The 10,382-nt window shown below is 53.7% G+C and overlaps 1 protein-coding gene across 1 annotated transcript in view; it reads right to left on the reverse strand.

Moving 5' to 3' along the window:
- Positions 1–9,431, reverse strand: part of ERN2 (endoplasmic reticulum to nucleus signaling 2) — a 17,691-nt gene extending 8,260 nt beyond the window's left edge. The window contains exons 1-8 of the mRNA XM_030300857.1: positions 9,336–9,431; positions 7,556–7,661; positions 7,148–7,181; positions 6,842–6,914; positions 3,361–3,433; positions 3,113–3,220; positions 2,713–2,814; positions 1,499–1,763 (exon numbers count right to left, since the gene is read on the reverse strand). Of these exons, the coding sequence (XP_030156717.1) occupies positions 1,499–1,763; positions 2,713–2,814; positions 3,113–3,220; positions 3,361–3,433; positions 6,842–6,914; positions 7,148–7,181; positions 7,556–7,661; positions 9,336–9,431 (857 nt within the window). The remainder of the gene's footprint in view (positions 1–1,498; positions 1,764–2,712; positions 2,815–3,112; positions 3,221–3,360; positions 3,434–6,841; positions 6,915–7,147; positions 7,182–7,555; positions 7,662–9,335) is intronic.
- Between the last annotated feature and the right edge of the window lie 951 nt (positions 9,432–10,382).

Raw genomic sequence — 10,382 nt, forward strand, 5'->3', positions numbered from 1 at the left:
AGCCCACTAACTATGATATAGGTGAGAGGCGCCAACCCAAACTACCCAGGCTCAGCCAAACAACCAGCTGACTGCAGATACTAAGATGGCTCAGATCAGAAAACCACTCAGCTAACCCACAGCCTCTTGAAAAATAATAAATGTTCATTGTTTTTTAAGCTGTAAGCTTTGGGAGTGCTTTATTATGCAGCAAAAGCTAACTGATACAAGCTCTATAGTCATGGTTTCTAAGTCTGTGTCTGGCCCAGACCTCTTTCAAGAGCTCAGTTCTCTAAATCTGAACTCGTCACTTCATTCCTTACCACCTCCTCCTCTTCTTCCTCTAGTGCTCCCTACCTCTGAAAACAATAGCATCCATGTGCTTCTAGAAACCTGAACATGACCCTTGAGTCCTTGCTCACAATCACCAAACTCCCTGATCACCAAATTCTTACTGTTTTTCCCTCTTCATATCTCTTGCTTTCCACTTTTTCCCATCTCTATGGTTTCCATAGCCCAGAAGGTCTTTATCTCATGCCTGAACTAACACAATATTCTATATGTGTGTCCTTCCTCACTACACAGCTCTAAGATATTCTTCACACTGCAGCCAGAGTTGTCTTTCTAAAATGAAAAGATGATCAAATTACTTCTTTGCTTAAAACCCTCCAATGACTTTTCCTTAGCCTTAGGAGAAAATGTACAAACCATTTAAATGATCCTACCAGATCCCTGCTTAACACTGCTCAGATCTATGCTCCAGGCTTATTTAATTTCTGTTCCCTGGCTGCAATGCTCTTTCTCTTATTTTCTATTCATCCTTCAGTTTTCAATGTATATGTCCTTTCCTCCAGGAAGCTTTCCATGACTGCCTCTTGTCCCTGGTCTCAATTTAGGTACCCTTCCTATACATTCCTATGGCGAATCTATACCTCTGTTATTCTCTATCATACCATATTATAATTGCCCTCTTACACACTTGTTTCCCCCACTAGACTCAGATTTCTATAGATGGGAACACTGGAAGTATTATCATACTTCCAGAGTCTAACAAGTGATTGGTACACAGTAAGTGCTCAATTATTATTTGTGTGATGAACTGAAAGAGTAAAGAACTGAATTAATAGATAACCCCTGATTTTACCAGTCTGTCTCTTTATTTCCTAAGATGGGAACTCTAGGGTATTCGGTACTATAAGTAAGAATAATAGTCTTTAACAATTAAGGCATTGCACCTACCAAGCAGAACAGTCTCCATCTGTACGCTGGAGTGGAGACCTGGAGGCCCCCTCTAGGCTAGATTGTACCCAGAAGTCGCTGAATAGCAGGGCTATCCAGAAGGTCCTGGGGGCACTTGGGTGGGTGGGTGGGGGGGGGGTGATACTGGGCACTGGTTATTTATCAATCAGTTTGGTAAATAACCAGTTTGAACCAGCTGGTTCAGCTGTACAAGTGTGTCATCCTCAAACATCACACCTGTCCAGAGGGCTCCTCCCCAGTCCCAGGGATGGGCACCTACAGAAGCTGGGTGTCCAAGGCGGAGAAGTAGGTAGCCGTGTCCTGGGCGCCTGAGGCAGGCAGTCGGATGTGGCCCCAGCGGAGGGCGAGGAAATGCAAGGTGTCTCGAGCCAGCGTGAGATGGGGCAGCTGACGCAGGCTGTCCTGGTACCAGGTGTAGATTCCCATCACGGGCATGCCCAAGTCCTGTGTCCACAGCACCGCCCCACTTCCTGGGTCCACGGTTAGCAGCAGGCCCATCCCACAGGATGCCAGGTGGCTCATGTCTGCCAAGAAAGACAGCTGGGGAGATATGGCCAGGGAGCTTGGATGTGAGGCATCTCAGAGCATCTTGGGGTGGGGAAGCTGCCCGAGGTAGGCCATCAGGAGGGCCACTCAGGTGTGTGGGGGCCAGGTGAGATCACCTGGAGGCTTATGAGGACATGGGAAGGTCAGTCACATTTCCCTGGGTCGCTTTGATCGGTCAGGGGACTAGTCAGGGTCAATTGGAGAGCTGTGTAGAATGGAGGGCTCTGTCAGGGTGGTCCAAAGGTGACTTAAGGTGTGTGAATCAGTCCAGGTCACTTGAGAGAGGTCACTTAGGATGTGGGGTAGTCAGCCATAGTCTGATTGATATCATATCACCCAGGAGAGGTCAATCAGGGTGGCCTAGAGGCATGTGGGTCACTTGGGAGCCATTTAGAGTGTGAAGGGATTAGTTAGGGGCCCTGGAGTGTCCGTTGTGATGTTTATGTGTATTTGCTTGGGTTCTCATAAAACGATGAAGTCAGCGTACAAGGAGTAGCTTAGGGGCACCTGTAAGGTCACTCAGGCAACTGGGTAGGACAGTCATAATATCAAGGGAGTGGTCAGAATTACCTGAGAGGGGTTAATCTTGGGGGAGATCACTTAGAGTCATCTCTCAGGGGTCGTTCAACATTGGGGGTCAGTTAGGACATGTGGGGACTCCTCAGAGTGTTTGAGGGTTGCTTGGGTCACTCAGGACAAGGGGAGTCACCCAGAGTTACCTGGCTCAGCTCATTGGGGATATGGAGGAACTAGGATGTTAAGGATCGTTCAGTGGGTGTCAGGCTGGGAGTTAAGGGGTTCACTTAGGGTCACCCATCAAGGGTGTGTCATTCAGAATGTGGTGGGGCTTGGTCGTGGATGCCACTCAGAGTCCCCTGAGTTGGGGACCTTGCTCCAAGGTCGGAGCCAGAGAAAGGGGACACTCACATTTCCCAGGCAAGCCATCCATGGGGGGTGCCGAGTAGCGGCGGTAGGTGGTGTTCCAGCGCAGGGCCGGGGACTTGGGGTCATGCATGGTGACCGTGTACTCTGCGAGTGCCCAGAAGCAGGGTTACCAGGGGTACCCACGTGAGAGTCCTCCCCCACCCCCAGCCCTAGGGAGTACCATCTGGCACCCGTCCTGGAGGCCAGAGTCTGTGAGCATCACAGGATGTTTGGGTTACTGCTGTGTCCTCAGCTCCTTGTTTAGCACTCAGTGAAATGGTTGTTGACTAAAGATTGACTGACTGGCCTGGATTCAACTTGGACAGCCAACAGCCAGGCCTGGGCAGCACAAAGGAGGGGGCCGGACACCCACAGCTTGGGGAGCAGCTGGGGCCTGACTCACGTGTTCGGCCGATGTAGAGGCGGGGGGTAGAGGGACCCTCTGTGGTCAGCGTCATCTGCGTCTCTCCCGACTCAGGGTTCACCACAAACCAGGCATCCTGCTTCCGGCCTGTGGAGGTGGAAGGCGTGCCAGCCCTCAGGATGGCCTGGGACAGGCTGTGCAACCGGCTGTCCTGTGCCCAGCTGGCCCACCGTGACTAGGTCCCCGTCCCTGCCGGACCTGGACCCTCAGGCCGGAGAGATGCTTACCTGTGTAGAAGACGCCATCAGAGCTGCGACACGGGGAGGCATGAACCAGCTCGGGGATGGTAAATGGCAGCCTCTGAGAGGGAAAGTTTCCGGGAAGGAGAAAGAGCAGAAAAACACATACGACCTACTCACTAGGTACAATTATTCGAATCTTCCTTTCCCAGAGAGGGTAAGTAACTCAGCTATTGTCACACCGCTGGTAAACGGCAGAGCCAGGTCTTAGACCCAGGTGATCAGTTTTCGGAGCCAGCACACTTAACCACTTTGCTACACAGCCTCTTGAACTGGGGAAATCCCCCGCTCCTTCCCGAGATGCCACCTGATGGATCCGGCCTGACATCCTCCTCTAAACAGCTGCAGGGACCTCAGGGCTTCAAGGGCCAGGACGGCCTCAGAGAAGCTGAGGATCGGTTCCAGACTAAAGGACACCCAAGAGACATGATGACCAAACACAGCAGGTGATCCTGGGTCAGATTCTGGATGAGGAAAACAATAAAGGACACCAATGGGACACTTAAACTACCATGGACTGTGGATTGGATAATACTATCGCATCCACGTTAAATTTCCTGCTTTTGATCATTTATACTCATCCTTAGGAATACGTAGTCCCCCTTGAGGGGTGAAGAGGCAGGTCTGCAACTCATTCACAAACAGTTCAGAAACAGAAATTGCATAGGGGCGCCTGGCTGGCTCAGGTGGTGGAGCACGGGACTCTTGATCTTAGGGTTGTAAGTTCGAGCCCCACCTTGGGTGTAGAGATTACTTTAATTTTTTTTTTAATTTAAAAAAAGAAAGTGTGTATATACCTTGTCTATCTATCTATCACCTATCCATTAAGGAAGAATGATAAAGCAAAGGTAATAAGATGTTAAAAATTGATGAATCTGTGTAAAGGGAATAAAGAATTTCTTTGTACTATTCTTGCATTTTTCTTTCTTTCTGATGTCATTTGTTTATTTTTGAGAGACAGAAGCACAAGTGGGGGAGGGGCAGAGAGAGAGAGGGAGACACAGAACCCAAAGCAGGCTCCAGGCTCTGAGCTGTCAGCACAGAGCCCGAGACGGGGCTCAAAGTCACGAACCATGAGATCACAACCTGAGCCAAAGGTGGACACTTAACCGACTGAGCCACCCAGGTGCCCCATTTCTTTCTTTTTTTAAGTTTTTTTTTTTTTTTTTGAGAGAGAGAGCGAGCGCAGGGGAGGGGGAGAGAGAGAGAAAGAGAGAGAATCTCAAGCAAGCTCCACACTGTCGGCACAGAGCCCAATGAAGGGCTCAAACTCACGTGAGATCATGAGCTGAGCAGAGATCAGGAGTCAGACGCTGAAACCAGTTGAGCCACCCAGGCGCCCTGCTTTTTTCTCTCTTATGTTGGAAATTGTATCAAAATGAAAAAAATCCCCAAACTCCACATACAGAACTGTCGCCACTCGAAGCACACTCTAGGACTGAGGGCAAGAGAAGCCGGGCTTCCCAGGGGCGTAGTCAGCACCGACAACAAAAGGAGTCATTACAACCTGTAATTGGTAGGCACAGCTCGTGCTGTGATGAGAAAGCACAAGTGGAACTACCTAATGTGGGGGACTGAAGAAAGATGGCTGGAAAGAGTTCATTCATTCATTCAACAATTTAATGAGCACCTATTATTAGCCAGGTGCCAGGACCAGTAGTAACGGAGACTGACAAAGTTCCTTCCTGCGTAGAGTTACATTTCTGGCGTGTGGAAGGGAGAGATAATAAACAACAAAATACATAACGTAACACCGAGTAATGATGAATGCCACAAAAAAAGGAAAAAAACAACTTACTGAACTGGGATAGAGTGGTTTGAGATGCTATTTTAAAGATTTTTTAAATGTTTATTATTTTAGAGAGAGAGCAGGGGAAGTGCAGAGAGAGAACCCCAAGTGGGCAATGCGCTGACAGCAGAGAGCCTGATGCGGGGCTCGAACTCATCAACTACGAGATCATGACCTGAGCGGAAGTCGGTCACTCGACCACGCAGGCACCCCTTGAGATGCTATTTCAGAGCAGCGGGCCAGGGTAGTGAGAACCCAAGCCGAGCGAGGAGGTGAGCCATAAGGTCACGGCATATTTGAGGAACAGCAAGAAGGCCAGCGAACCTGGGAGGGGGGGGGTAGAGAAAGGAAGAGTGGCCGGAAGTGAGGGCGGCTGGCTGTAAGGTCACAGGCTGGGAAAGAACTTGGACCTTAAATTGGAGTTGGAAGATTGGCTGGGGGAGGAGGAACACTTCTCACAAATATTCTGGTTCTTCTTCTGGGATTGTCCTTCTTTCCTGCTTAAAGTACACGCGGCCATGACTTGCTTTAGCCAATGGGAACGGAGCAGAAGAGACACGTGTCGCTCCTGCATGGACACCGTAAGAGCCAACGTCCCCGCTCCCCCTGGGCTTAGGGCTGATAACGGCCCCCCACTGTTATGGGCCACGGGATACTGCACGGGGCCCTGTGGCTTCCCACACTCTGCCCTCACCTTTGTAGGTCAGTCCTTTAATAGCACGTCCTCGAGCTAACCTGTTGGAATGTGCTGTTTGCTGCTGGGACCTCGCCTGACTTCCGTGCTAACATCGCTTGTCAACTCAGCTTCCTACAAGTACTTGAGACCTTTCTGGCAGCCTTCCTATGGCACAAAGTTCTGACACAGCACATTCCGCCCCGTTCCTTGTGACAAATCCAGAGTCGCGTTCAACAGCCCCCATAGGCGTCCTGATGTAGAAGGCAGCCGAAACGGCCGCAAGTTCTTCTCCCCTCTGTGCACGCCCCTTTGCGACTTTTCAGCAACTCCCCCAAACAACTGGAGTCTATTTCTTCACCGCTTGACTCTGCGCTCGGCCACTGGACTTGCTTTGGCTAATGAGACATCAGAGAATGTGATACAAGCATAGTTGGGCAAGTGCTTGTGCACAGGCCTGGCCTTCTCTTTGGCTCCCTTGTTGCCAACACGTGGACAAGCCCAGGCTCACCTGACAAGGATGAGGGACACGTGGCCCAGCGGCCCCTCTCAAAAGCCAGCCAACCACCAACCGTCGGCACGACAACCATCCAGCAGACCAGGAGCCGGCCACAGAGGCTTGAGAAAGCTTAGTCAAGACCACCCGCTCAGTCCAGCCTGAAGTGCCACCCCCCCCCGAATTGTGGGGTAAATAAGGCTGGCATTTTCAGCCATTGGGTTTTGGGGTAACTATTCACTTGGCAAAACTAAATGATGCGTCATTTCCCCCCTTGAAGCCCCCACAGTCCTGGAGAAGGCCCTGGGACACCCTCAGAGGCCCGACAGCCTGCTCTGTAGATGGCTCGAACCACCACACCACCCCCTTTCAGCAGGTCCCTCCGGACAGCCTTCCCATAATGCACCCAGAGCCTCTGCAGGGCACACAGACGCTGACCATTCGGCGCCCCCATGCTCTGGCTAACGGAAGCCCAGGCCCTCTCCCATCCCAAGCACTGTAGGAAACACACCATCAATCCCTGCTGTTTCTGGGTCCCCAAGACGTATAGGCTGCCATCGGCTGGGTCTGAGAGAAAGGCTGTCCTGTGGGGCAGAGAGGAACAGGGGGAGGGTTAGGCTCATGCCCCCTGGTTTCCTGAAGGCCCCCTTTGCCGCCATCTTCCCCAGCTAGTAGGAGGCGCCACACAGCTCCAGATCCAAACCTCTTCCCTTCCTTCCAACATGCCCCTAGCCCCGGCCCGCCGAACCCCCTCCAGACAACTGTGGCCTCCCCATCTCCCGATGCCCCCTCCTTCAAAGACCGCAGGTTCACTTACTCGGTGACATACATTGGCCCTTGGAGGATGGGATCTGTGGGCACAGGGACACGAAGTATGAGTAACCCCCTCCATACCGCCCGCTGACAAGCACAGCTCAAATTCACGGGGTGCTTACTGTGGGCCAGGCACTGAGCCACTCACTTGACATGCATGTAATTTAATCCTCCCGAGAACTCTGTGAAGTAGGGTCATTACCCTTGGCCCCATTTTACAGGTAAGGACATTGAGGCTCGGAGGGGCGAAGTGACTTTCCCAAGGCCATGCAGCTGGGAAGTGGTGCAGCTGCCTGCAGAGACTGGCTTGTTGGAGACTTGACCCCAGGCACTTATCTTCCATGCACGGTGACCCCCCCCCCAACCCCCAACTCAGGGTCCAAGGAAGGAAGAGTGACTGCCCCTTGCTCACCATCCTTCAGCGTCCACTTCAAGTCCCCCGTCTGCTTGCTCAGTGCGTGGAGACTTCCATCCAGGGTGGACACCAGCAGGAGGCTCTCCGGCCTGAGGCTCTGGACCTGAAGTGGGAAACAAAGTCACCTTCTCTGAGGAGCCTGGGGGCACCCCTTGTCCTCACTGCATGCAAGGCTGGCTGTGACTCCCCTCCTCGCGGGGGGCGGGGGGCAGACAAAGAAGGAAGCAGGACTGGGGAAGCTGCTGGCTGCCCCCATTGATCTCCTTGACCCTAGAGAGGGGTTACAGTGGGAACTGGGGGGTGGGGGGGTGAGGTGGCTCCCACAGTGTCTAAAATCTGTCCTCTTCCCCACCCCTCAATTCTTCCTGGTCTTCCAAAGAAGACGAAAGGGCTTTACGAAAGGACTTCACAGTCTCCCTACGAGATGGGTGCTATTCTCCCCAGCGCCGGGGAGACTGAGGCTCATGCCGGTTAGGTAATTAGCCTAAAAGCACGCGGAACGACTGCTGGCATCTCTCTGATACCTGCAACCTTTTCCTCCTTTGCCACACTGTGGCTTTTCTTGGGGTGACCCCCCCAACCGGCCCAGCTGCTTCTGGTGCCAGGCTCCAGGGGTCCTGTGGACCAAGGCTCGGGGTGGCCAAGGGAGGGAGGGCCAGAGCTGCCCTTGCATCTGGCCTCCACTGGGCTAACTCACCTGCTCTAGCCCCTCCTTGAGCAAACAGGGTGAGGCTGGGCTCCTAGCAGGAACCCTAACATCCGGGTGGCCCCGCCGCACCCTTGCAAATGCCACATCCTGCTCCAGGACCCTCAGGTTTGGAGCTGAGCCAACGGTCTTGGTGGAGGGGCAGCAAACAGCCTCTTGGCCCCTCTCTTCTCCCAGCCTGCTTTGCGCTCTGAGAAGAAGCTGCAGGCTGATTGCCCACAGCTGAGTGGCTTGACCATCCATGTGTTTACAAATGTGTTTTTAATTAGCGACCAATTTTTAAAATTGGAGAGGTTTCACTTTTAAAAATCTGAATTTCTAATTTGTCTCATTTCCAGTCTTTCTAAATTTTCTGGAGAGACCTGTTGCGGCCACACCCGGCTCCCATTCCTACTTGGCAACCAAGGGTGGACCCAGAGCTGGAAGCAGGACAGCGGAATGGCGCGAACAGCCACCTGCATGATCCAGTTAGTGTTCCTGGGGCTTCAGGCCCGACGAGTGGATTCTAGCCTGGGTGCCTTTGCCCACTCCAGGCATTTCTGTAAAACCGGACTCTTACCTCCTAGGGGGGCTGGACCCGATTCCCACACCTCCTACTTATTTATCCCAGAGGTTCTGAGCCCAGGGTCCAGTCGTGGTTTGGGAGAACGACTGTGAGCCGCCTGAATTTGTAAAACTGGGTATGTGGGCGCATTTCTAGACAGAGGACCCTTAAGTTGATCCCACGTCCCAGCCCGCATCCCAGGACTTTTAGGAGGCCAAGCAACACCCCCCCCCCCCGCCCCCGCACCCCCTTCCCCGCCCCCAGGCTATTCTCTCCACCTGCACCCCCACGCTGCAGGAGGGGCGGCTGTTCCCTCCACCAGCGCCTTTCCACGCTGGCCCATCTCTCCAATCAGGTGTTCGCGGGGGCAAAGGCAACCCCCCACAGCTAGGAGGTTTTTCCCGGCAGGGTCCAACCTGGGGCCACCTGGACCCGGAGGAGGGCAAGGCGGCCCCTGTTGCTCCGCTGGGCGCCAACCCCTCCCCCCGCCCTGACCTGGGAGACTCTGCGGCCGCCCCACTTCTCACCTGGAGCCCCGGCGTCCGGAGTAGCGCGGCGAGCTGGAGCAGGAGCCCGAGGTGGAGCGGGGGCCAACGGCCGCATCCCTGGGCCCCACTCGCCATAGCCGGTCCCTCGGTGCCTCCAGGGGACAGCACGGCCCCGCCTGGCCCGGAGGAGACTCCGCCCAGGGCTGGGCCACTTGGGTACACAGAGGCTGGGGCGCAACGTCAGCCCGCGTCCCGCTCCTTCCCCCGCCCTTCCGATCACACTCACCCCCCAGTCACCCTGCTAGAGATGGCTCGGGGAGGTTACCTGCGGAGGCCGTTCGTGGACTTTCCCACCGGCCAAGTGCTGTATCAAGCGCTCTACACCCTTCGTTATTAGCTCATTCAATCTTCACCGCACTCCCGATGGAAAAGCTGAGGCTCACGCTGGAATTCAGACTCAGGCGTCTCCCCTCAAAGCTCATGCTGTTACTATGCTAGGGGCCTCCACTGAGAGGTGATGAAACATGGGTGAACTGATGGACTCATTCTTTCAGTAAATATTCACTCATTATGCAGCCTGGTAAGCAGGACAGATAAGGTACCTGTCTTTGTAGAACTTCCACGTTTCCCCGCCTTGGATATCAGACAGTACGGCCTCAGGGCACCCCTTGCTGGGGTGGTTACAGTCCTTGTTGTAGGCAGACCTCCCGACTTGGTCAGCCAGGGCCTGCAGGGGTCCAATGAGTTGTCAAGTTTGGGCTCATGCATTTCTCCTTCTTCCTTGGGTAAAAATCACTGCTGATCTGACCATCAGACAGCCTGGCTCCGCCTCTCTCTCTGCCTCTTCCTCTCTGTCATCCCTGGCCTTCTTGGTCACGGCCCCCACAGCCACCGAAGAGTTCTTAGCTAGCTGGCCCATAGCGTTCCTCTCCACCCCAAGGATGCCGCCACCATTGGTGTCTCCAGTGTCACCTACTCCCGCACATGGCCCCGACCCACACTGCAATCAGCTCACGATTACCTAGAACTACCAACTAAATCATGCCTGGCTGGAACCCCATCCTTCCGCTGCTCCAAGGATGGGCT

This window comes from Lynx canadensis, chromosome E3 (assembly GCF_007474595.2).
Source record: "Lynx canadensis isolate LIC74 chromosome E3, mLynCan4.pri.v2, whole genome shotgun sequence".
NCBI classification, from domain to species: domain Eukaryota; kingdom Metazoa; phylum Chordata; class Mammalia; order Carnivora; family Felidae; genus Lynx; species Lynx canadensis.